The 25,731-nt window shown below is 64.0% G+C and overlaps 1 protein-coding gene across 5 annotated transcripts in view; it reads right to left on the bottom strand.

Moving 5' to 3' along the window:
- BAIAP2 (BAR/IMD domain containing adaptor protein 2) overlaps window positions 1-25,731 on the bottom strand; it is a 62,700-nt gene that overhangs the window by 17,229 nt on the left and 19,740 nt on the right. For all 5 annotated transcript variants that reach the window (XR_008294331.1, XM_027052283.2, XM_027052284.2 and 2 more), the window contains exons 4-6: window positions 8,231-8,292; window positions 7,384-7,455; window positions 6,687-6,824 (exon numbers count right to left, since the gene is read on the bottom strand). Coding sequence is in view for 4 of the 5 variants with exons in the window: in XM_027052283.2 (XP_026908084.1) it covers window positions 6,687-6,824; window positions 7,384-7,455; window positions 8,231-8,292 (272 nt within the window). In the remaining variant the exon portion in view is untranslated. The remainder of the gene's footprint in view (window positions 1-6,686; window positions 6,825-7,383; window positions 7,456-8,230; window positions 8,293-25,731) is intronic.

The raw sequence follows: 25,731 nt of genomic DNA, 5'->3' as shown, positions 1-25,731 counted from the left end.
TCGAGCCAGCTGTCCCACCTGCAGATGGTTTCTGGGTTTTTAGGCTGTGGTACCTCTTTCACAGCAGTGTTCTCCACGAGCGCCGGGCCTGTGCGGTGCAGGGCGCTGGCCCCGTTATCGGGGTCTGGTGGCCTCCCACGGGGGGAGGGAGTGGGCGGTTATTTTTAAGATTTCCATTTATTCCATCAAGCCCCGTGAACAGCCAGGGGCAGCGCAGGCCTCAGGGGGAGTGGGACTGAGGTGGAGAGCGCTGCCCCGGGAGGCGCCATCACCCCCAGGGACCACGCGTCCTGGGGAGCAGGCGGGACAGCCTCCTGAGCTACACCACCAAGGGGCCCCTGGGCTGTCCAGCTGCCCCAGGGCAGATCCCTCGTCAGCGGGGATGCGGGACTGCCTCTTCCTTCCCGGAATGACAGCCAGCTCTCCTTTCCCAGGATGCTGCCCCTTGCGGAGAGAAGCCACAACTTCCCGGGGGGGGGCAGACCCTGGAAATCTGGGCAAGTAAGGACCTTCCCCTCCCCCTCCCCCCCACCCAGGGGTGGGGGAAGAGGGAGGGCGCCCCACCCACAGGGTCCAGGCCGCTCTGGCTCTCCCGGTGGAGGACAGAACTCGGCCTGGCCCCACACTTCTGACGACTTAGCAACAGGCTGCTGGAAATGGCCCTGAGCCTGTCCCTGCCGTGGGCAGGCGGGCAGGTGGGTGCTGTGGCCGCCTCTCCCGCTCCCGGCTTGGCGGTGCTATGGTGACAGTGCTATAGAAACACCCAGCTGAAAGCATTTAAGACCACAGAATGCTCCCATTTAGTCACCCTGGGCTGAACAGCCCTGTAATCCGAGAAGACAAAAGCGATCAGAACATATGTCTCCTCTCCAAAGCGGGCAGTGACTCAGAGGTGGGGGAGGGGCACTCAAGAACAGACGGCTCCCTTTACCTCCTCCGACATGGCCGCGCTGTGGCTTTCCCACGTTTCTCAAACACCTGACTCTGCCCCTGTCGGTCCCCACGGCTCATGAATGAGAGTGGAATTGTTGGCCCTCAGCTGTCACTGCCGGCAACTACTACTCCCAGGAGACCAGAAGGAACCCGATCGGCCGTGATATTCAGGGAAGGGACAGCAAAAGTCGGAAGCCCGCGTTGCGTTCAGTGATGGGGAACCCGCTGGCCACAGCCAGCGGCGCCCTGGGGCTCGCTGAGCTGGCCTGTGCCCCTTCTCCAGGCTGATGGACGTGGCGCCACAGGCCAGCGGACAAAGCCTCAACCAGCCTCTATCTGCTGGGCCACGGCTGGACCCTTACAGTTTCATTTCGACAAGAGAGCTCAGAGCGAGACTCAGGGCTGAGGCCACCACACCATCGTGCCCACAGGCCCGTGGGGGGAAGGACTCCCTGAGCCCCAGGGGTTCCCGTTTTCTGGCAAAAGGGCTCACTGCTGTCATCAGACCCCAGCTGCTCGTGCCTGCCCCAGCACATGACATGCCCACGGCACCCCCATGCCCAGCGTCCCGCGTGCCCAGAGGCCCAGGAAGGAGCGTGGGGCCACTTATGTCTACACCAGGAGGCCAGATGCTCTGACAAAGGCTTAGGGCCCACAGATCAGCCTGTCCCGGAGACCCAAGGGGACGGGTCTCGGCAAACCTGAGCCATGGCCTTGTGTGGCCAGCACTCAGGGACCCACACCCTCTAGGTCTGGGGGGAGCTCTGCCCGCGGGCCTGCAGGTTGGACTGGGCTACGGCACCGGCTCCACTGGGTCACCCTACTCGGCTGCAAAGCCCTCTGGGTCCTGGCTTCCCCACGTGGGAAGCGAAGGGGCCGAACCCCGTCACTCCTGTTGGCACTTCCCAACAGGGGAGCCCTTGCCTCCCACAGCCACCTAGGCTCTACAGCTCAAAGTCCACACCCGAGTTCACGGACTCAACAGGAAAAGGACGCGACGTACCTCACCAACGTTTCCCGCGGCGATGACACGTCGAAGTGACGTGCTATGTACGTTCAAACAGAGCGTGTTGCTTGAAGATTATTAAGAATTTATTACAATGCACGTCATTAAGACCAAAGCTCCCTGCTGTTCACGTTCTGAACACAGACATTCCGGGGTGTGAAATGGCAGGGGCATGTGCCCAACACTATTCTCCAAGGTGCCCTCCAACTCTGATGGCTGCAGGTGCTCCAAATCACTCCCGGTGCCATCGAGGCCATAGCCCCTGCGCGGCTCCATCGGGAGAACTGGGGGTGAGTGGGCAGCCACGGGAGAGGTGTGGGGCCTGAAGTGGCCCAACAAGTTCAAAGGAACAGACTGTCCTTCCCCAGCTGGCCTGTCCGGGGACCCTGAGCCCCTGCACCTCTGGACATGTAAGCCCTGACAGGGGAACACGGTCTCTGTTTCCCACACTGGCTTTTCCCCCGGCGAGGGCCCCCGATTTACCTCCAAGGAAGGAAAACGCCTGCACCGCGGCGGCCAGCGGTTTCGTCCACAGGCTGCCTTTGGTGTTGAAGAGCTTTTTAAAAGGGAGAGCAAGAGACCCATAAAGGTCCTGAACCACCAGCAGGGCGTCAAACGCCACATCTTAACGGACCAGTCTCTGCCACTATCTTTTTTGAAGATCTAAATTATGGTTATTTTGTTTTTGCTTTGTTAATTACACATCCCTTTAAATAGAACAAATCTCCCCCTTTCCCAGACTGAGATCTAGATGTGTGTGCCTCCCAGAACACGCGAACCCAGCGAGCGGGGGAGCAAAGTGACCGGGGGCCCCAACGAAAGCCTGCCCCACGGGCTCCCGAGGTAGGCCTGCTCTCCTCCAGCACAACCGGCCAGCCGGGCCTCAGCCACTGCTCCTCCCACAGCCACATCGCACAGGAGGGGGATCCGGCCGGCGCTCCCTGCAGCCCCCAGCCCCTTCTGCCCTCCTCAAAAGCCGGACGCTGCCCAATCAGGGGCTCCAAGGACGAGGCTGCCCATGGCCCCCTGTGCTCCGGCCGCAGCTCTGGCCCACACGCGGGTGACCCTGCGCAGGGGTCCGCCACTCTGTCTCCAGTTCTCTCTTCCCGGCCGCTCACCTCTGCTTTGGGGGCCATGACACTGCCTGGGGTCTTGGCAGCCCGTCCCTCCGAGTGCGGAGCCCGCATACAGGTTGGGAAGGACACACTGCTTGTCTGTGGCCCCCAGCCCACCACACACCCAACACGCGTCCCCGGATTTTCTACCAGTCACGACACCCCTTGGAGGGTGTTCAGTCACGTTCCAGTCAGAGCAGGGCTGCGGCTAGAGACAAATGGTAGAAACAGGAGAGATCTTGACCCTGGCCCTACGGGGTTTGCAGGGACGGAAGTACGACACTTCTTACCAGCCTCCCAGACCCTCACTCAGAAGCCCTTGGGACCACCAGACGGCCAGCGGGACTGGCTGTCCTTCAGAATCACCCAGAAGCTCTGAGGGCCCCGACAGAGGCCATGGTGTAGCCACTCACACCTGCCTGCCTGGGAGGGGACACAGCAGCTGAGGCCCGAAGGCCAGAGGCTCAGGGTGGCTGCATGAGGCCTGCCGCCACAGCGCGCCCTTCGCCAGCCACGTGCCCTCCGGCCCCCTTCACACAGACGGGCACTTCCGCGGGTGCCAGGAGGTCTGGGCAGTGGCCTTGGCCGTGAGCACAGCACCAGCACCTTCCCCGCTTCCAGATGGAGCCCTCGTCCTACTTAGTGCCCCAAATGTCTGCGAGCGCCTGTGGCCTGACCTATAATTAAATCAGTTCTCTTCGTGGAAATCCCAAAACACAGTCTCAATTACCAGCAGTTCCTGAAAAGGGCCGGCTCTGACCCAGTCCCACTCACAGGGAACCTGCCCCTGACAGACAGACGGACGCTCTCGGTCTTCCGCAACCCTACCTTCCCCCTCTCCACAGGCAGTGACCACCGCTCCTGCACGGCCTGTCATTGGTGCAGCTCGGGCCACCAGCCTGGCCACTGGCCCAGAGGCCTCGGGGTAGGACAGAGCGTGTGGGGGCCCTTCCTGGGCCAGTCGGCCTCCCTGGAGGGCACAGAACTGCCTGCCAAGGGCTCCGAGGGTCGGGCCCCTGCCTGGCGAGCAGCCTCACTGCTCTCCTTGGCCGAGGGTTCTGCAAACACGAAGCTCAAGTTGGGGAGGGAGGACGTGGGGGCTGGGGGTTCAGCGGCAGCCAGGGGATCCCAGCAATCAGGGCTCAGGACAGACCACCCCCCTCTCCACAGCACTGAGCAGACCCACACCTGCAATCACTCGCTGGAGCCCCCTGCTCTGCCGAGAGGAGCCTGTCAGGACAGGGGCTTTGGTGCAGCTTGAGGACCCCCGGGAGGGCCCCCCGTGTGAGTCCCGGGGTGCAGAACCTGCCTGCACCTGCACATGCTGTCCATCGGGCTGCATAGGGCCGGGCCTCCCGGTGCGGGGCCCTGCGGACAGGAGAGCCTCCTGGGAGCAAAACAGTCTCCAAAGGAGTGGGGAAAGAAAGGCCTCATCTGTGTTTGGAACCCAGGTCACCCCCCTTGCCTGGGGTCATTGCCCATCTCCTGTCAGCTCAAGGACGAAGGCCCAAGGGCCCAACAGGTCAGACTCCTACCCCCACACCTGCCTCTCCCAGCTCTTCCTTAGGGTTGGGGGTTGGGGGTTGGGGACAATCTCTAAAGCCCCCCGTGAACTGTGAACACAAGAATTAAGCGCTGGGCCCAAGTAAGTGAGTCTGTGGCCGTGACATCCCCCCAGGCAGAACTCCTGGTGTCCTGGTTGGGGGTGCTGTGAACGGCAGCCTGGCCTGACCATAGCACCCAGCCCCTTGAGCTGGTCCTTGGAACACAGGGTGCGTGGGGCAGGCACCCTGGAAAACGGAGGCAGAGACAGCAGAAGGGGGGGGGGGTGTCTCACTCTTCCTGGTGGGAAAAGTCATGGGCCCTTTCCCTGTGTGGGTCAGGACCTCAGCCCCCAGGCAAAAACCAACCCAAACAGGCTCAGCGCACGCACGGCCGGGTTCCTCCCCAGGGAGGGGGGGGAGGGGGTGGTCGGTGCCCCCAGGCTCCCTGTGGAGGAGGCGTAACCCACCCCCCCTCACCCTCTCCCCCCCCACCACCCAGGCGCTGACACACCCTCCCTCTACCCTCGTGCTGCAGACCCTTGGAGGATCTCTGGGGCTCAGAGCCTCCACGAGGGCCGGACAGGGGAGTGCAGCACAGGCCACAGCACGGACGGGCTCCGACAGCCTTGCGTCGACCGCAAGAGGCCACGTGCAGGAGGCCACCCCCGGGTGACCCCGTTCCCGCGAGACGCCCAGACCTGACTGCTGGCGGGCAGGGCTTCGTTTCTGGGGTGCCGGAAATGCCCTAAAACGGGGGGCGGGGACGGCTGTACGGATACGCTCACCACCGCCTCACCGTCCACGTGCGGCAGTGGCTCCGCGCGTGAATCGCTTCTCAACTAACTCAAAAGGGAAAAGGGCCGCGAGGAGAGGGGCGCGCAGGCTCCCGGTCCCCCCGCCCCCGGCCAGATGGCCTCAGGCTTTCTCTACCCCTCAGCCTCATACTGGCCCCCGACAGGGCTGGGCTGCGAGGGACCCAGCCAGACGGTCTCCGGTGGCAGCCCTCCAGGTCAGTGACGGGCTACGGGCAAGCCTGAGACGGGAAAGACGCGCTGAGAGCAGCAGGAGGGCTGTCCCCGCTGCTGCCCTGCGACAGGGGCCTCCCCTCCCTCACGGGGCTGAGCCGCTTTGCACACAGGGCGACGGCTCTGCCCCGCTGTTGCCCGGTCCGTGCTCCCCGCCAGGCGGGACCGCATCGGGGAGCAGGTGGGCCTCTCGTCGGCACCATGCGCAGGGAGGGCGCGTGCTCCGCGTGCCCCACGGCCCACCAGTCAGTTCCCGCCTGCGGCCAAGGCCCCGTGGGCAGTGGGACCCGGACACACGCGCGTGCACACACGGCCCCGGCACCCCAGCACGCGCGTGCGCACACAGGAGCCCCAGAGCAGGGGCGCGCGGCGCACCTCAGGGGTGCCGATTTGACGGCTGACACGAAGGGTGGGGCCCCGGGAGGTGAGGGGTTCATGCCCGTCCCCGCGGTGCTTCCCCTGAAGCAGCTGGGACGGGTTCTCCTGAGGCTTCCTTTGGACACGACGGCGTCCTGTTTTGTCTCCTCCTTATCCGAGTCGTGTGACCTCGGGGGTTGGGTATTCTGGGCCTGATCTGTGTCAACCGGCCGGGGGGTTCCGGCCAATCAGGTGTATTGGGCCCGTGCCCGTCACGGGCCGCGCTGTCCTAAATCCTAGCCCTGCTCAGGACATGATGCCTGCCGGGCCGGGCACAACAGTGAGGGAAGCCGCACCAGCGCCGGCCCCTCCCGTGCCATCTGCCTCTCGCGGCGGGGCTGCTGAGACGCTTGACTGGCCAGCGTCTGCCCGTGAGGGCTCTGGGCCCAGACCTGGGGCCGGGCGGCCACAGGCCGATTAGACTGTCAGTCTGGGGTCTGCCTCCGAGGCAGAGTCCAGAGGAACAGGGCAGGAAGCTGTCCCCGGGGTCTCTGCTCCTTTGGTGGCAAGCCTTCCGGTGCCCCACGGAGGAGGCGGGAGCAGGGCGGGGGCCGCAGGGCCACACCGGCCGCGTGCCAGCTCCAGGACAGGCGGTGCTCGCTGCCCCGAACCCACAGAGGCCGCCGCGGCACCGGCCGGGCCCTACCTGCAGCTCCTTGTCCGAGTACTTCTGCGGGTTCTTGCTGCCTTGGCTCTTCTTGCGAAGCTTCTTCAGCTCGGCCTGGCACTTGTCCAGCGCATCGCCCCTGCTCCTTTGCTCCGTCTGGTATTTCTTCAACGCAGCCTGCGGTTCAAGCACACGACACAGAGCAGGGACCCATGAGTGGCCGGCCCTTCCCGCTCTCCGCAGGGCGGCTGCCACCCCAGCACCGAGGGACGGCGGGCCGAGAGGGGAGGGCGAGGCCAGGGCCTCGGGGGCCCTCTGCTCCCAGAGATGAAAACCGGGTCTCGCCTCCTCCCCTCCTGTGCCACCGAGAGCCAGAGCGTGAAGTCCTGTCACACACCCACCAGAGCCCGGCACATAATGCCCCGCAGCCGCGGCGGAGGGTGATGGCAGCACAGGCACCATCGGGGGGGGGGGACGACGGTGAAATTACGGCAGGTCAGGGAGTCTGTGCAGGCTCTGCGGGTGGCAACACCGTGCCACTGTCGTTCCCCAAAGCAGTGAGCTGCGGGGGGCCAGCAGGACAGGCAGGTGTCCGCCCCCCACCCCCCCGCCCACCGGGCCACGGAGGCCCGCGGGGACCCTGCCGGAAGGCCAGCCCCCAGCGAGCCGACAGCCCGTGCACGGGGGTGGGGGGACCAGCACGGGTGACCCGACAGGCGTGGGCAGAGCTACTTACACTCAGGTACCTGGAGTCCAGCTCTACCTTCTGCTCCAGCTGTGTGAGCAGCTCGTTGTGGAAAGACTTCAGCTGCGGACGGACAGAACACACGGCCGTCAGCACCACGCGAGGCGCGGGCCGGGGCAGGAGGCAGGCAGGGAAGGGGGCAGGGAGCCCGGGAGAGGCGGACGGCCACCACAGCACCTGGGACACTGGCCACCCCGAGGGGAAAGGGGCCTGTCTCATCCCTCAGCCGGTGACCCTGCACAGACAGGTGGGCCCAGAGGAGCCGGGAGGCTCCAGGATTGACAGCCGAACAGCGGTCAGGATGTCAGACCATTCTGGTCTTTGACGGCCTCGGGACTCCGCTCCCAGTGCGGGGGTGGGGAGGACAGAAACAGCTCCCTGTTGTCCCTGCCCGCTCTGGGGAGTTACTCGCGCTGACGTGAGCCACGGGCTTGAATGCAAACTGGGAAAGGCCTGAGTGACCCCTCGCTTTAGACCCGCTGGATCCTGGCTGGGCCTGTATGACCTGGGAGCATGTTGCTCCCCAGGCCCATCATGCATCGTGTCCCCACCTGGCCCCTGTGGGATCCTGTCTGACTTGGGCCCTGTGCCCCCGTGTCCTTCTGTATGTTCTTGGTCCCCACAGTGAACCTCCTCCCCAGCATGTGACTTCCTGTCCTGGGCCTAAAGCACGTCCACACCTTTCTGAGCGCGGCCACTATGCAATGTCCCCAGGTGGACGTGTGGCCACGGTGCACAGCCGGCTCTCCCCTTCACCTCTGACCGGCCTGCCTGCCTGCCCTTGCCCGTCTGCCCACCTGCCCGCCTGCCCTTGACCCTCCCACCCTGGGGGTCTCACCATTTCTTCCAACTGATTTTGAATCTGCCTGTGGACTTCAGCCATCTGAAAGAGAACGTCTCCTGGAAAGGCAGGAGGGCAGAGAAGAGAGCAAAGTTAAGCACTCTGCGTGACAGGCCCTCCGCCCTGCACCCCTCTCGTGGCAGGGGACCAGGGTGCTGGAGGCGGGCACAGGCGCCTGGGCCCACAGGCAGAAGTGCGACAGGGGCAGGAGAGAGGGCACCGTGTCTCCTGATGGCGACAGCGAAGTGAGACAGAAGATTCTAGAATGACAAGGGAGGCCAGGCCTCGAGCACACACTCACCGGGTGACTTTCAGGGGTCCCAGTCCCCAAGCGTCGGCACTGAGCCCAGGTTGACGACAGAGAAACAGGCCGCCTCAAGCCCACGAGCGAGCCCGAGCACACGCGCCTCTCATCCCGCATCCCGCTCTCACGCACAACCCCCAACAACTGCCCCCCCGCCCACTCTGGGCCCAGCTGCCACCAGGGCCAACAAACGTCTGCGTTACTTGGGGCAAACACGAGACCTGGCTGCAGGCCCCAGAGGTAAGGGTGCCCGAGGAGGCATGCGAGGTGCACAGGCCTGGCTGACCTCACGAGGGCCTCTGGGGACAATCGGAGCGTGTGGCACAGCTCTCCAAACACCTTTTCTGGAGCAGCGACGCTTCAGGGACACTGACGTGTCCTGGGCCCGTCTCCAGAGACACACGAGGAAACCGAACGTGGCAGCACAAAGGCGCAGGCCGTCACCCAGAGGCTGTTTCCAGCCTGCATGTCAAGGACACGGCTCACTTCACCTGCAGGCAGGGCACATGCCGGGGCTCTGCAGGTTTCTGGGTGACCTGATATTAGCCCATACCCCAAACTCTCTCTCTCTCTCTCGGTAGCAGACAATCGGCCGCGAGGCGCCTCCAACACCCCACTCGGCCCACACAGCTCCATGAAGGGGAAGGAGACAGGCCTCTGGGGACAGGGAGCTCAGCCGAGCGCTTCCTTCTCCCAAAGCTCCTGAAGGTTCCACACAGCTCCATCCTGAGGCGTGGTCACTGTGACCGACAGGTGCACAACCCTGAGCGTTCCAGGCTGTGGCCATGGAGGGAGGGACGCCGTGCAGCTCAAGACACAACCAGGGTCAACAGAGCCCCCAAACCCGCCCCCAAGTCAGTGCCCACAGGACACAAGTTCTAGGCCGGAGACCATTCACTGGCACCTCCCTCCCAAGACCCTCAGAAGCTCCCAGCGCGCAAACCACCTAATTCGACGCGACAAGTGCCACGGCGTGCCGGCATCACCACAGACGCCAGCACCAGAGCCACGGCATGGGCCATGCCCGGCAGGACCCAGAGGTCCTCAAATTACTCCCATTCCTGGTCTGACCTTGGGCCTGAGTGTGCTGTGGGACGTGGCAGGACAGGGAGGGGCGGCCCTGGGGAGAAGGCCCTGCCTCCACCGAGGCTTCCTGTGGTCAGGTCAGAGCTGTGACCTCACGCGGCCAATGGCTGACCACATGCCAAGGGGCTGAGCTGACTCACCCCTGCAGGAGAGGTCGAGACACTACTCCTACCCAATCCTGACCCTGGGAGTCTGACGTGCTAGGGAATAGGCCAAGAGCCACAGGAGACGGAAGGTGACGTGAAGGCCCGGGTCCCCAGCGCTGGCTGGAGGGAAGCCACTGGGATGAACAGGAGCACACGGGCCCCAGCCAGGGCAGCCCCGCGGAGGTGGCCAGGCTGCCGCCACCTGCCTAGTGCAGACCCGCGGCCCCACCGGCACCTGGGCATCGCCCTCCGTCCGTGCACACCCGATCTGGTGTGTGTGGCGGGAACGTGTCCCAAACCCAGATCCACGGGCCCGGCCCCTGGGTGCTCAGAAGCAGTCCAGGACCCCAGAGGGGCAGCCCCACATTCGTTCCGCTTCTTTGTGCTTTGCAACCTTCTGGAAGTTTCCCAGAACACCCCTCCCCCGAAGATCGGGAAAACATCTAGGATTTTCTTTGTGACGCAGGGGTCTTCCCGTGTTGGGGGCCTCGGACACACCTTTGGGCTCTCTGGCTGCGGGCATCTGGGACTTGGTTAAATGGAGGCCAAGGGGCGCAGCACCCACACAGCACGAGGTCTGGGGGGCATGGGGAGAGCCCCAGACCCAGTCTGCGGGCACCGCCCTCACCCACACCCCTCTGCCCCCACGGCCCCCTGGAGGGGCATCAAGTCCGGAAGGAAGACACGTGGCAAGCAGCCTGTCCACGTTCTCACGTGGTCCAGCAAAGTCTCCTGCCTAGGGCGGCGCCCACGGCATCGGCCAAGCTCTAGACCCCGGAATCAGAAGTCAACGTCAAGGTCACGTTGAAAGCACGTATTTCCTGGAGAGCCTGCGCACCAGCTCACGAACAACTGACAGCAGTAAGCACCACGGTAAACGCCTGAGGCCGAGAACACCTGCAGCCCTTGGGGGGCTCCTGCTGTGCGCCCCGCTGCAGACACGCTCAGAGGCGCCCCAGGGCCCGTGGCCGAGCTGCCGGTGCACACGCTGGGGAACACGCAGCCAGTGCACACACGGCTCTGAGCTGCAGGCCCGTGGCTGCACAAACCAGCCCACACAGTCAATTTTTAAACTGCATTGTACACGCAGCTGCAGGAACGGGGCGGGGGCGGGGGGGGGGGGTTGGTGAACAGCCCACCAGCCACTGGGCCCCTGGGGCGCTGCCGGCCCTGAGGTGGCTGCAGGGCAGCCTCACCCCTGCCAGGAGGAGCCCAAACCTGAGGTGTCAGCACTAATGCTCACCTGTCCCCTTACCAGGTCCCAGAAGGCAAGCTGGTGCAGGTCCCTAGAGCCCCCCTCGCAGGAGCTGGGTCTGATTTTGGGGTTCCGCGACTCCCTCCACGCCATCTCCCACGCGCGAAGGACAGCATGGAGTGGGGACACCCTTCCGGGACCCGCTGCCCAGGAAAGAGGCGGCTGCAGACCTTCCCCGTGGAGTCCTCTGAGTGTAGGTGCATGGGACCCTGGGAATCCATGTCCTGGGTTCACAGCACAGGTGAGTCCCAAACTCGAAAAACCGGGTTTAAAATAGCAGCTCCGACCCAACCTTGCCAGAGCAAACAGTGGAAGAGTGGGACAGCTCAGCACCGAGCACCACTGCCTGACGAACCGCCAGGGCTCCAAAGCGTCAACAGAAGGGGTGGCAGGCGGCAGGTACCCACGCCCGAGGCGCAACGGGAGGGGGGAGGGCGGCCAGGCCACACCCGGAGCCAGTGAGTCAGCAAAGCCTGGAGCCGGGTGGCCGGCGTGGAGCGGAGGGGCCACATTGGCTCAAGGAGTCCCAGGTGGGAAGGAGGGTCTGGAGCGAAGAAGGGGAGAGGGCCTTTAGGAGCAAGGACAAGAGAAGGGGCGAGCCACACACGGGGGCCACGCTTCATGCAGGACCAAAGGTGTCTAAAGCGCAGGCATCTGAGGGGAAGCCACGCCCTCTGCAGCCCTCACACCAAGGGTTTGCCTTGCTGGTCACACAGCCAGCTGAGCAGTGAGTCGCTTGTGGCTGAACCCCCTCGGCTCGGAGTTCGAACGTGTCAAGTCTTTTCAGGGACCTCAAACGTCTTCAGGTGAAGAGTGGAGCTCGGTACCCACAGCAACGCCCCTCCCCCAGGGGGACAGCCAGCACATGCACACATGTGCTGCGTGCACAGGAAAACATGCGTGCACAGGCACGTGCACACGCAAGGCACACACAAACACACACAGGTGCACGCACATGGGACAGCACAGCAGGGAGAACGTGCAGGGGATGTTTGGCTGGACTCAAGCTGGTTTTGTCTCCTGTCGCTAACTCTCGTGTGGACGGCGGCGGGACAGGCGTGACCGACCGTGACCCGGGAGCCTGGGCATCTTGTAGGCAGGTCCATGTGCCACCTAAGACGGGCTGGGGGCCCTGGAACCGCAGGGTGCTGGCCCAGCCCTGGGGTGACAGGGACACAAGAGACTCTCCAGCCTTGCAGTGGGGACCCGGCCCCCAATAAGGACACTGGGCCAGGGCCCTGAGCCCCCAGGACCCGGCCCCCAACGAGGACACGGTGCGGGAGCCCGGGCCTGTGAGCCCCCGAGATGCAGCCGCGTTAAGTATATTCGCTGCGTTGAGTGACCATCACCCCGAACTCCAGAACAGACCATCACCGGCACGTAAGAGGAGTCGGACGCGTGGACGCCGCCCCCCGGTGGCTTCTTCGCTGAGCTTCATCCAGCTGCGGCCTGTCAACCCCTCAGGCCTCTCGCGGAGGAACGCTGCCCCAGCGCGGGGATCGAAGGCTTGTCGTTCCTCAGGCCGGGCACGTGGAGGCCACCGCCCGGGGCAGGTGCCGCCCTCGCCCCGACAGCCCCGAACTCCGCCGACACACCACTGGCGTTCACGACACACGCTGAGGTTTTCCCATCTGCGGTAGCACGACAGCGTCCCGACCAGCGGAGACAAGCAGAGCCGGGTTCCAGCAGCCAGAGCCACCACTTGTGGGGGCCGGGGGCTCGGGACCCCAGAGGGAGCCCGCGTCGGCGGCCCTGCTCCGGACTGGCGCCAGCGGCTGGGAACGTGAAGCAGGGACGCTACCGACGAAGCCGCGCATCCTAACAGGAGCTGAGCCTCCAGCAGGTCAGAGCCGTGCGGGAGGGCAGGGGAGGGCGGAGGCTGTCCTTGGGGAAGGCCCTGCCACCGCCGGCCGCCCAGCAGGATGGCGAGCGCAGGGAACGCCAGAACCCAGTCGCTGCTGTTACCACGCGTTTCACCCCGCGCTCCAGAACTTCTGCCGGACCTCCACGACTCTACACGGGCCCCGGCAAGAACCTCGGCGCCGGGGGCCTGGGCGGCCCCACACAGTGTCAGGTGCCAGCCACCAAGGAGAGAAAAAGGCAGGAGCGACAGGCCGCAGCAGCCCAGGGGGAGCCCAGAGGGACCTAGCAGTGCGCGGCTGCACACGCGGGAGGTCCAGCTGACGGGCCCTCACCAGGGAGGACAGCCAGGCGGGGCAGATGTGCGGCACGAGAGCAGGACTACGGCTCCCGAGAGGGCCCTGGCACTCGAGGTGAGGACAGGACACGGGAAGGAGTGCCCTGCTGGTGCGCGGCCATGTCCCGCGAGCAGATGACAGAAGAATCAGCCTCCCAGGACGCTCCCGGAACCTCCAGAGCGACAGCATGGAGGGGTGGGCCGCCCAAACCACACCGAGCGGGACTCGGCCAGCGGCTTCACACACATCCGGGGACACAGGACCACACCGGTGACATCGCGGAACCCGGGAAACCTTCAAAGGTTTCCCCAAGTGGGGCTCTTTGGGAAAAGAGAAAAGATTCCAAAAAAGTAAGAAAATTACGTGTACCCGAGTTTTTAAAAGTACGAACTCTACAAGCTGCAGGCTGGTACGCTGACATGAGAACCATCACCCGGTGGAGGAGGCCGCTCCCAGCCTGGGGCCGCGGCTCACACCTTCATCCTCTGCGGCCAGGGCCCCATGACTGCAGTGAGCACCTGCTCCAGGTGAGACAACTAACAGAGGGCCTCGGTGTGGCACCTGTGCCCCCTCCCGGAGGCCGCCAGGACGGCGGGGCTGCTTGGCACGCTCACAGAAGGCCAAGAAAGTCAGCGGGGCTGGCAGCAGACAGGGACCCGGCCTCGGGGTTCCAAGGATCCTGGTGGCCACCACGTGGCACAGAGGCCACAGCCAGGGCTGGCAGCCAACAGCAGGGACACCTGTCCCGCAGCTTCTCAGACCCCAGGACCAGCACAGGCGCAGAGCCGCCTCCTGTGGGAAGCGGCGGCACCGGCCAGGCCCCTACAGCAGCGATGGCCGGCACCCAGGACTCCTCTGTGGGCCGGGAGGAGGCCCGGGGGCACGTCAGAGGCCGGTTCTACAGCCGCACCCAGAAGTTTCCCCTGACGGCCCTGGGTAAACACAGTGGGAGCCGCTGGTAGATCAAAAGAGCCGCGAGCCACGGCTTCGGAGTCCCTTCTTCCGTGGCTTAGAGCACAACACACGCTCCCTCAGCCGGATCTCCCAGACCTTCAGAAGACTGCAAGAGTAACAATGCAAATACCAGTTCGCCCCCTCCTAGGTCCCCGCGTCCTCGACGTTTGGCCGTGTTTGCTTTAACTCTCTGCTCCTGACGCATACGCACACGCATGCACGCACGCACCTACCCCTTCTGCAGAACCGCTTGGGATTCAGCAGCAAGCGTCGGGACGTGGCCCCAGCCTGCATGCTGAGAACAGAGCCCGGTGCCCTAACCCTAACCCTGCCCCCATGAGGAAAGCCACCACCGACACAGAATCTCCACAGGACAGCGCGCATTGTGCATCCAGAACTTCTCCCCACCTGCGACTGCACGCTAAGCTCTGGCTGGCTCTGGTTTCTCTCGGGGACTCAGCGCTCTGTGTATCCAAAGGCTGCTTCAAGCACTCGGAACCCAGTGTCCTAACCGGGCTTGGAGACAGGTTCCAGGAAGGAGCGTGGAGCGGTGCCCAGACTTGCGCCTTCCTCCTTGGGCACTGGGGTCTTTGGATCCACGGGGAGGCCCCCACGCGTTCACGACACGGACGTTTGTAAAGATTCAGGCTGGGTTTTTATTTCTTGTCTTTTTTGCAGACGATACGAAGTGTTCTTATAATCCTCAAATGACAAGGAGCTGAGCGGCAGCGTGAATCTGGCAGATTGCAACAAACACAGGCTGGGGAGGGGGCCCGGGGCTTGCTCATGCATGCAAGGCTGGGGCGGGCGCCAGAGTCCGCTGAGAGCCCCTCCGGGGCCCTCCCGCCGGTTCCTAATCCCCAAGGAGTGAGGACGCCATTTCACAAGGATGAGTTAACACCCCATTGAGGCTTAAAAAAGAACCATTTCTGCCAGCGCTCCACAGGCCCGAGGAGGCGGCTGGGGGACGGCTCCTGCAAAGCCAGACAGCGGCCCGTGCCGACCCCACGGTGAAAGGGAGCAAGCCTGCCACCAGGGGACAGGGCTGGGTGCCCCGTGGAGGGCCAGGTGAGCATCACCTCCAAACTGACAGGTCTGGAGATGGGGACGCTCGTAAAACCTGACCCAAGAAACGGGGAGGAAGCTGGGGACCTCCGGTGGAGATGGCCCAGGAGGGCAGTTTCTGTCTTTATCTTAATCCCACTCGGTTATCACCCAGCGTGACAGCTTCAGGCGTACTATACAGTGACGCAATTCCCTCCGCTGCTCGCCATGACAGGTGTGCCCCTCACCACCCATCGCTGGTCCCCCCCCCCCCCCCCGTCCACCACCTCCCTGGTAACCATCAGTGTGCTCTCCGCAGTTAAGAGTCTGGCTCCTGATTTGTCTCTTTTTTTCCCCTTTGTTCATCTGTTTTTTGTTAAATTCCACGTATCAGTGAAACCACATGGTATCTGTCTTTCTCCGACTGGCTTATTTCACTCAGTATCATGCTCTCTAGCTCCATCCACGCCGTTGCAAATGGCAGGATCTCATTCTTCTTTATGGCTGAGTAATATCCCATTGTATATACACGTTTTCTTCATCTGTTCGTCTATCGACGGACACTGGGGCTTCTCCCATAGCCTGGCTATCGCTGATAATGCATTTAACACCAAGTACATGAATCCCTTTGAATTAGTGTTTCTTGTATTCCTTGGGTAGATATCCAGCGGTGTGATTACTGGATCGTTAAGACAGTTCCATTTTTAACTTTCTGAGGAAACTCAAGGAAGGCAGCTTCAATCTCTGAGGCACAGGCTGGCTGCGGCCTGACTTGGGGGAGGGGAGAGGATCAGACACCCACCGGGCCTCTAAAACCCACTGCCACACACAGTGGGACTGAGCCCCAGGGGCAGAGACCAGCTTCTGCTGTGTGGCCTGTCTACAGAGCAGGGGGTGCTCACCAGGGAGGGCCACCTACGGGGTGACCGACCCTCACAGAGAAGGAGTCTGTGGGGGAAGGGCTCCAGGACAGCCTTTCCCGGGCTGAACTAATTTTCTCACGGTTAACAAGCACGGATGCGTGTACCTGGTGTTGTGATTAAATCAGTAGGGCCGTGCATCTCACGATCAGGGGGACCGGGCTGGGCAACTGATGGACTCCGTCAGCAACAGCGACAATGACCATGAGGAACGTGGGCACAGCACTGCCTCGATACCAGCAGCCCCTCTACACACACCCCTCCCTGCTTAGGCAGGATGGTGGTGGTTGAAACAGTTAAGGAAATAGGGGAAGAGACGGGAAAAGCCCCAGCAGGGGGACAACACTCAGTCTCCCTGTGGAACCACGCCTTCGCCTGCGGGAAGCCGCCACCCCATCAGGGTCAAGGGGTGGGCACCACAGGCGCCCCCTAACCTCCCACCCCTGCCACCCTTCCCCCTCAGTGACAAAGTCAGGCCTGGCTGGGGGTCCCGAGCACCAGACAGCTTCCTTGCCGGCCTGCCTGCGCCTTTCCCACAGTGGGGACTGGCTGCCGGTCTGGTCTCCGGTCTCTGATCCCGGCTGCTACAAACTTCACAGGGCCCTGTGGACGCGAGGAGCTGTGCGAGGGGCAGCCACCCACAAAGGAGTGGTGTCGGCAGGAGCCAGGGGAGCTGACGCCACAAGACAAGGGTTGTCTTCAGCAGTGCTGTGACTGGGTGGGGACGATGACGAGACCAGGTGCCTGGCCCACTGGCCCTTAGGGAAGATCAGCACTCAGACCAGGCTGGGTGCTCACAGGAAGCACGCAGCTTCTAGGAGGGGGACATCCCGTGGTGAAGAGTCCTCACATATGAGCCCTGGGTCACCGGGGGCCCAAGTCGGGCCCCATCTCCTCTGAGAGTCTCCCTGTGGCTGTCCCAAGCCCTCTATTCAAATCCCATACCTGCTAACCTGCACCAGGGAACAGTCAAGCCCGTGACACCAGCCCCAGCTAGACAAAGCCCGGACAGAGCCCCAGGAGCAGCCAGGACTGGTGCTGGGGAGGGTCCTGCACACACTCGCCACCCCCTCCCAGGGTACAGGAGGCTGGTCAGACAAGGTCTGGGAGCAGACGTGTGCCACCCACCCGGCCCTTCCCCCACCCCAAGCTCAAGTGGTTGATGTTCCTCCCTCCCAGCAGTTAAGTCCTGTTGGGGGGGTAGGGGAGGTGGGGGGGGGCACCACGCCCTGGCAGAGCTGGATGTGACCATGTTGCAAAGGCAGGAAGGCCCAGGGCTATAGGCTGTGCCCTCAGAGCCAAGGCCCTTCCAGGACCCTAGGGACACAGCCACCAGGACTCTTCAAGGCAGGGGTCGGGGTGGCCCAGGTAGGATCTGGAGCAGAATGTGGTGCCATCCGAGGCCATGCAGATGAGCACAGGTGTCATGTGAAGCCAGAGGGACCCCGAGACATGACTGTAGGAGCACACGCTCTGATCAGGAGAGGTCTGGTCAGGCCAGAGCCACCAGGGTCTCACTGGAGGGGCCTGAGGGAGCCTGAGGCCAGGGAGGGGTGAGGGCAAGGGCTGTGGTGCGCCCTCAGGGTGGGAGCCCTCGGGAGAAGGGAGTGTTTGTTATTCGACCGGCACGCCAGTGGAACCCTGTGGAACCTGTGATTCAGCCAGTCTCTCTTGGGGGTCTGGGACCCAGAGCCCAGGGGAAGACCACGGCAGCCACAGGCCTGCCAGGAGCCCCAACCCTGCTGGGGCTCTGCTACTCGGCATCCAGCCCTGGAGGAGCAGAGCGGAGACCCACCGGGCGAAGACTCCGCAGCCTGGGGCGCTGTGCGCACCGTGGTGGAGCGGGATTCGGGATTCACCAATGCTCTCTGCCTCCTCCCGGCAGAGCCCCGCACCAGGAGAGTCCTCAGAGCCCCAGACAGTGCCAGAGGATACACAGGAGGGACGTGAGCTCCTTCTGGTTTTTCTGGAGCTGGACGGACCTGGTGGGAGGGTTGCTCCGGTGCTGCTCGGAGATCACGGCATCCCCTGTGGTCACTAGTGGCCACCAAGGACACCGAGAGCTCATGTCTCTGGTGTCTGTCATTTCAGGAGGGGCCCAGAGCCAAGGGGTCAGCTGCTCAAACTTGGCTGTGAACGCACACCACCTTCTGGAACCTTCTGAAGCAAATATCCATAATGCTCAATTATTCTGGTGGCTTCCAGAGCGGAAGGCGCCTCCAAGAGCTAATTAGCATATGCCTGAACAAGGCACAAATATAGAGCTCTCTTAAGGGGAAGACAGCACAGGGGCTGAGGGGGCGTTGCACCGTCAGGGCCACCGGACGCGGCGCTCAGACGTCGCCAAGGGGACCCTGCCCCCGGGAGGAGCTGCCAACACCACCCTCTCCACTGGCCTCGAAGCCACCAGCTCCTCCCTGGGAGAAGTGGGTTCTTCCCCCGCCCACAAAAAAGGCAGAAATGGAAAGCGGCTGATTTGGGGGGTGGGGGGGAACCAGGAGAAAAATCGATGGCTGTGTTGCCATGGCGATGACAGCAGCCGGCGATCCTCACCGATGCGCTCTTCTGAGGCACAGTGAGAGCGCGGGCCCTTTCGTGTTGATGCCGCGTCAACCGTCCACGCCTGGGCACCGGCCCTTCACGGCAGAGGCAGAGGTGAGGCCAACCACACTCGGCCCCCGCCCTATGCGCCCCCAACCGGACCAGTTCCGGGTCAGATCCTGGGCTGGCATCAGCTGCACCTGGGAGTCTGTTGGGATCTTAGAGTCTCAAGCCCGCCCCCTGCCTCCTGCTGCCAAATAAATCTATGCTCGGACACGGTCCTCAGGTGTGTCCCACGGGCACACGGTGGGCACCGGGGTCCCTAGGACATCTGTCCAGGATGGCAGGGGTGCTGCCTCAAGGTGCCTGCCGAGACCGGAGCACACGAGCGTGTGAACCCTGGGTGGCGCGGAGCTGGGCACGGGGCTTGGCAGGGGCACCGACTCCATCTGACCCCTTCTCGAGCCCCGGGGACCCCATGGTGTGAGCACAGGGAGACGCAGCCCCTGCGGGGAGGCAGAGGGGACAGTATCCCCGCGCGCTCCCCTCCCCCCACCTCACGCGTCCACCAGGGCGCATCTCCGGCAGGCTCACCGCCCGCCAGCCTCGTCTTTCACTCTGCCTGGTGTGACTTTGCCAGGAGACACTCGGTGTGAACACAGCGGGGGTTTCTGCCTACGTCTCTACCCAAAGGAGATGCCAGTGACCAAAGTCACGGAGGGAGCAAACCCCGACACTGGGCGACAGGGGGCCACCTGGACCTCGTCAGGAGTAGGCAGAGCGGGGCCCAGCAGCCACCCAGGCCCCGGCCCGGAGCAACGTGAGTCTGTGCCCCCAGCTGCGGGGAGGCGCTGCTGCTCGGCTCCTTCCCAAGCGCCACCGAGGACCCTCCACCAGGCGCGACTTTCCAGGAACCTGCCCATCGCGCTCCCTGGCTAACTGTCCAAGTGCACATCGGCTCTGCCGGGACAGGCTCCTCAGCACCAACTTGCTCGAACTCCCGCAAGACAGAAGCAGGGACAGAGGTCACTTGGAGAGGACCGGTCACTGGAGTACCAGGTCGCCACGGTCAGAGCGTCACACCGCCTGTGACATGCCTACCCTCCCCCTGCGCCAGCCCTGGGCCGCCACGTGGACACCGGCCGCCGCTCGAGGGAAGGGAGGGGCTGCTGTCCTCGGACGCTCTCAGCGGGGCACTGCCACCAGACCAGGCACAGTGCAGTCTGCCTGCCGCGCCTCGATTCGGGGTGACAGCGTGGGGTCACGGGCCAGGGACCTTGCAGCCACGCTGGCCATAGTGGGGAAGCTCTGGGCCCCAGGGCTGGCCTGGGCGTGCCACCGCAGGGGAGGGTGGGGTGTACCGGGCCCCGGCAAGCCTCCTGCCAAATGCCGGGATGCGGGACAGGTTCAGACGCTCCCTCTCAGAGCAGGAACAAGCTGCCAGCAGAGGCCCCGGGCCAGGTCCCGACAGGCTGTGCCCAGCCCCATGTCCGCGCAGACGTCCGGCCGCAGGCTCCGCTTCCCGCCTTCCAAGCAGGGACCCTGGAAACCAGGCGACGGGCCCGGCGGTCCCCAGCCCGTCCTCAGGACGAGATCCAGCCGAGACTGCCGTCCCCCGTTGGCCTTCCTGCCCCAGGGGACACGACAGGCCCAGCTAACATTTACCGACGTCTCCTGATGAGGGCTGATCTGGCCCACACCGCTCCCGTGAGGGCGGGCTAAGCTGCTACTCTGGAGGCCCTGGCAGGAGAGCTGCTTAGCTGGCCCAGGGGCCCTGACGGGGGCCCCACACCTGCTGTGTTCAGTCCCGAGGCCTCAGCTGCCACACTGGGCCGAGCGGACGCAACCCACGACAGCTCCCGGGCTGGCTTCAAGTCTTAGTGACCACGGGCAGGACGGGGAGTCCACAGAGATCTGTGTGTCAAGCCCTGGCAGGTCCACTCGGCCAAGGAAGAGCGGGAAAGAGCGGCCTTATCTTTGGGGTCCAGCGACTGCCTCTGTCCAGGGGCGCCCCCACCTCCACGTGCTGTTGGGGGAGGCTTGGTGTCACCGGCTGGGAAGGGGTCCTATTCCAGGCTGGGACGGGTGGCATGGGGGCTCGGAGTCAGGCCCCTTGGGTGTGAGATGGGTCTGGCTGAGGCCTGCAAGTGGTGGGAGGGTTTAGCAAGGGCACTTTCTACTGCCGGGGTCTGACAGCAGGTGGCACGTCAGACTGAGCGCAGTCACGTGCCTGAGAGAGGCCCTCCTTGGACAGGTGCAGGGGCTGCGGGAGGGGCGGCGATGCTCACTGAGAGAACAGGAGCCCGCGCAGGTGGGCGGTCCAGGGCAGCGTCTCAGAATGACCTCTGCCAGCAGAAGCCCTCCAGCCATAGTCTCCAAGTCCCTGGGGTCACAGAGTCAAGGGCATTCCCCTCTGCTGGGCCCTGCATTCCAGCCACACCGCACTCGGGAACAGGCACCCGTGCCTCTGGGCCCTCTGAGCCTGAGGCCAAGCCAGACAAAAGCCGGCTGTGCGGGCGGGGCCGAGAAGCAGCACCAAAGCCCACAGCGGGGTCTCCAGAGGCGGGCATGGGGAAGCTGGCCCAAGCGGTTCACTCTGCGGCCACGCGTGGAGCACAGCCAAACGGCAGGGGAGTGCTCAGGTCGCACCTCCCTTAATCCAGTGACTCAGGGGCCAAAGCAGGCCGGGTTTCAGGCCGCCACCCAGCAGCAAGCATCCCGCCGCCAGGCCGCGCCCAGCACAGAGCTCCCGCTGCCCTTGGGCGGGTTCGGTGTGGGCAGAAGGGCCCTGCAAGAACACACACGCCCGGATCACAAACAAGCGGCCTCTTCAAAGGCAGAGAACAGAGAGAGAAGGGCCGTTCACACGGATGAGGCCCCAGAGGAAGCCGTGGACGGGGCGGGGCGGGCTCGGCACGAAGCCTGGCCTCGCGCTGGGGAAACGGAGGCTCGGCAGAGGCTGCGCCCCGCGCCCCATGACTGCTGCCTCCCTTTAAGTAGTGCCACCTTCCAGAAAAGTCTAGAACCCTCCAGAAAACCAGGGAAGGCCGAGGGCAGGCGACGTGACCATCTTCTGCCTGAGTGATTGCAGCACAAAAGGCCTGAGTCACCGCACACATGCACCAGGAGCCCGGGCACACTGGGACTCCGTCCCCCATGTCCCACTCCCCTACCTGGGCTCAGCCCGGCCCCTGCCACACCGTGGCCCTGGAGAGAAGAGCCGGGGGTGTGCCTGCGGCCTCGTCCAAGTACACAGCACCCAGGCACTGCTGTCAGTGAGCCGACTGGACAGCACCCTCCCCTGCACAGAAACCCAGGGCAGCGGCTGGCACCCCAGGAGCCAACGCTGCAGAGGACAGCACGCACAACTGCACGCTGTGACCCGGGGCCGAGGCCCACTCTCTAGTGGCCATGACAGTGGCACAGAAGGCCCAGGAGCCAGCCGCTCCACACCTGGGCAGGGGACACGTGTGCTGTGAGCCCCATGCATGTGCCTGTGGCATACAGGGAGGCGGGCAGACAGGAGAAACAAGGTAAAGTCAGAGAGGCAGAGTGGCCTCAGGGCAGACGAGACGGCCCCCGGGGTTCCTTCCACTGACCTTCCCGCTTTTCTGTGAACGGAAACGTCCAGTCACTTAAAGCTTAAAACAGTGGAGAGTGTGGAAGGGCCCCGGCCACTGCCTGAGTCCCATGGGCTCAGTCCTGCTCAGGGCTGGCACTTGAGTGGAGCCAGCACGCGCTCAGCCGTGAAACCACTGTCCTCACTTAGAGCAAGGCGAACCTGACCCACCACAGAGCCCACATGGGAGTTCTGGAAATGCCCACAGCTCGGTGCCATGCTCCCACGCCAAGCTGATGTCACTTCTGACGGCTCGAGGTCAGGAGGAGTCAGGGAGGCTGTTCCAAGGGGCTTAGACGGACAGGGACACAGGCGGAAGGGCAGCAGTCATGCTGGGATCCAGCAGGTTCCCGGGACAAGCACGCGGTCGGGTTGCCTTTCCGTGGGCCACACACTGGGACGGGCTTGCAGCCTCGGGCCCAGGCTGGACACGCCGTCGCCCTGAGCAAGCACAGCAGCCGTGAGGGCGGAGGCGCAGAGCCGGGTGTGGGAAGAGCCGCCCCTCCCCCGGGCACACGCAGACCAAAGGCGCCCCCGTGAGCGCCCTGTGGTGGGGTGGGAGGTGGCACTGGGGCCTGCCTCAGCAGAGACGTGGGGGCCCTGCACACAGCCAGGCGCAGGCGGCTGCTGGCGAGCAGGTTAGAAGGGCAGTCCCCGTGCTCCCCAGCCGCTTGCTGTATCAAAGCGAAGCCCTGCGAGTCTCTTCCCTGCGGGGCAGGGGAAAGGTCAGAGCAGAACAGAGAGGGTCCCCTCCGTGAGGCCTGGACCTCGCGGCACAGGGACCGGCAGGACCAAAGCAGAGAGGCCGCCCGCCTCCTGCACACGGAGAGAGGAGGGCCCAGGGGCAGCCTGGCCGCGGGCAGTGCCTCCAGAGAGCACAGGGGACCGCCACGGGGCCGCGGCTCCCGCTCAGGAGGGGAAAACCACACACGGGAAGCCTCTCGGCCCTCACGACTTCTGGTTCAGCCCGGAGCAGCACCGTGGGGCTAACGTGTAGGCGTGTGCTGCTCAAGACCCTCACGCCGGGCGGGAAGCAGGTGCAGGGCTCTGCGGAGGACGGCAGGGCCATCAGGACACAAAAGGGAGCGGCCGGGGTCTCTGCCTCTGCGCACCTGGCCATGCCTGACCCTACAGCTCCCAGGGGCCACGGCAGCAGACCCAGGCAGGGAGGCAGCAGCCAGAGGACAGGCGACGCCCCACTGTGCTGGGGAGTCTGGACGATGTGTCTGCAAACCATCTCTGGTCAAAAGGCGGTGGCAGCCTTCCCAGCACCTGGGCTGGAGCGCCACGGGGCCCTTGCCCCCCGAGGCCGGTTCCTTCCCAGGACAGAGGCTCACACCTCTTCCCTCCCATCCTGGGGGGGGAAAGGTCTGCTGGGAGGAAATGATCGCAAAACAGCAAGCCCCCAGGGGCTACAGACGGAAGAGGAGCAGGAAATCAATCTCCACACCAAACAAAGGGACAGAGAAGGCCACCACGTGGTGACGAGGTTCAGCTCCTCAGGAAGACGTGACAGCACAGCGTGCAGCTTAGACACTCACGGACACACTGCGCGACCACAGAAAGCCAGAACCAGGTGGAGACACCCACAGCCCATTGTCCTTGGGCCACGGTGCACGGCTCCTCTGTTTACTGATCAGTCGAGGACACCATCAAGACCAGGAGCCCCGTGCCTGGAATGGGACAACCCCATGTCTGGAATCAGGGAACAGGTGTTCTCCTCAAACGCGCACGCACACGCGCACACACACTCACACACGGCCACATGCACCACAGAACAGCTTGGACTCGGGACCAGCCGGGAATACGTGTGGGCCCCTCACATCGGGGTCCTGACCAGCCTGCAGGGAGGGGTGCGGAGCCCATACAGGTGACCCCCCCCCCGAGGGGCTGGCAGGCTTATGGGACCGAGGAACCGTTGCCTCGGCCAGTGACCTCAACACCTAAAACCCCAATGACAGGGTTCCACAGGAGCAGTGGCCAAAATAAGCCACCGAACTCCTGTCCCTACACACTTGGCCACGAGCAAAGGACTCCAACTATGACATTTCTGCCACGCAGAACAGACGCAAGGTGCTCAGAAGGGCCCAGAAGACCTCACCTTTTTCAGCAAGTCGCTGCGTGGGACAGGTCCAGGCCGGGCATCCCCCTGGGCTGCATCACCTGCCCCTGGCACGCAGGCCCCTTGGACACCACAAGTCATACCAAGGTGGAAATGGTCGCCTGTTGGCCTCCTTGGGGCTGTGACTTGCCCCTCCCCCACCCAAGAGCCAGGTTGGCCAAGCTGGCCAGTGGCTGCGGCTTCTGGCCCAGGGGTTGGGGCGGCCTACAGGGCTCCTGCCCACGTGGAAGGTGGCCTGGGAGCCTCACTCACACGGGAGCCCCACCAAGACTCTCAGAAGCCTCACAAGCCAGGCGTGAGCCACTTGCTTACTCCTGTCCCCAAGGAAGACCACAGGTTGGCAGGGAGACCCCGCGGCCACCTGCAGAGCAGCCCTGGCACCACGTCAGAGGCGCCACCGTGGAGGTCACCATGCGGCGGGGCTCAGCATCACGGTCCTGTGGACGTTACGCGTCCAGAGCAGCAAAACCCACGGGGAATAACCCTACTGCCGACGGGGAGAATGGAAAAATCCATGGAATGTTCTCCAGTAGTGACAGCAAACGCACCAGCTGTGGGGACGGCAGGGATAGATGCTCACAAGGCACAAGGCACAAGCCTGTCCCGCAGCACCAGGCCCCGCCCCCAGCAGCCTCGCCACCTCCCCCTCAGCACACCGTAGCCCCTCGCGTCTGTCCTCGGGCCCTGCCAGGGCCCCCTCCGTTCCTCCACATCTGGTCACGGCCTCAACACTGGCCCGTGGCCACCCCGCTCGTGGCCCCGGAGGCCGACACCTAGCCCGTGATGGGGGATGCTCAGCTCTCCAGCCCTGCCTGGGCCCTCCACGCGCACACAGACGTATGAGATCTGCCACCACACGCAAACATCTTAAAAGCTTCCGGGAGGAGAAAAACAAAAAAATTCACGCACAGCTAAAAATCAGCATCCGAGCAGCATGGAAGAAGGCAACACTGGGGTCAGAGGACGGTGGGCGGGGCCTCCTGACCCTGAGGGAAAGTCGGGAAGACCGAATCCCACCCAGAACTCCAGGTCAGCCAGGCCTTCTGCCAAGTGGAGGGACAGATGCAGACAGACAAAGCGTCAGGTATTTTCCCACTTAACGTGCTAAGGAAGCATTTTTATGAAAGAACAACGTGCTGACCCAGGGAGAAACAGGACCCAGTCCCGGGGATGGAAAGGGGACGCCTTGGGGTGCCTGGGTGGCTTAGTCAGTTGGGCGTCTGACTATGGCTCAGGTCATGATCTCGCGGTTTGTGGGCTCAAGCCCCACGTCGGGCTCTGTGCTGACAGCTCAGAGCCTGGACCTGCC

This window comes from Acinonyx jubatus, chromosome E1 (assembly GCF_027475565.1).
Source record: "Acinonyx jubatus isolate Ajub_Pintada_27869175 chromosome E1, VMU_Ajub_asm_v1.0, whole genome shotgun sequence".
Classification (NCBI taxonomy): Eukaryota; Metazoa; Chordata; class Mammalia; order Carnivora; family Felidae; genus Acinonyx; species Acinonyx jubatus.
This window is presented reverse-complemented; position numbering and strand designations above follow the sequence as displayed.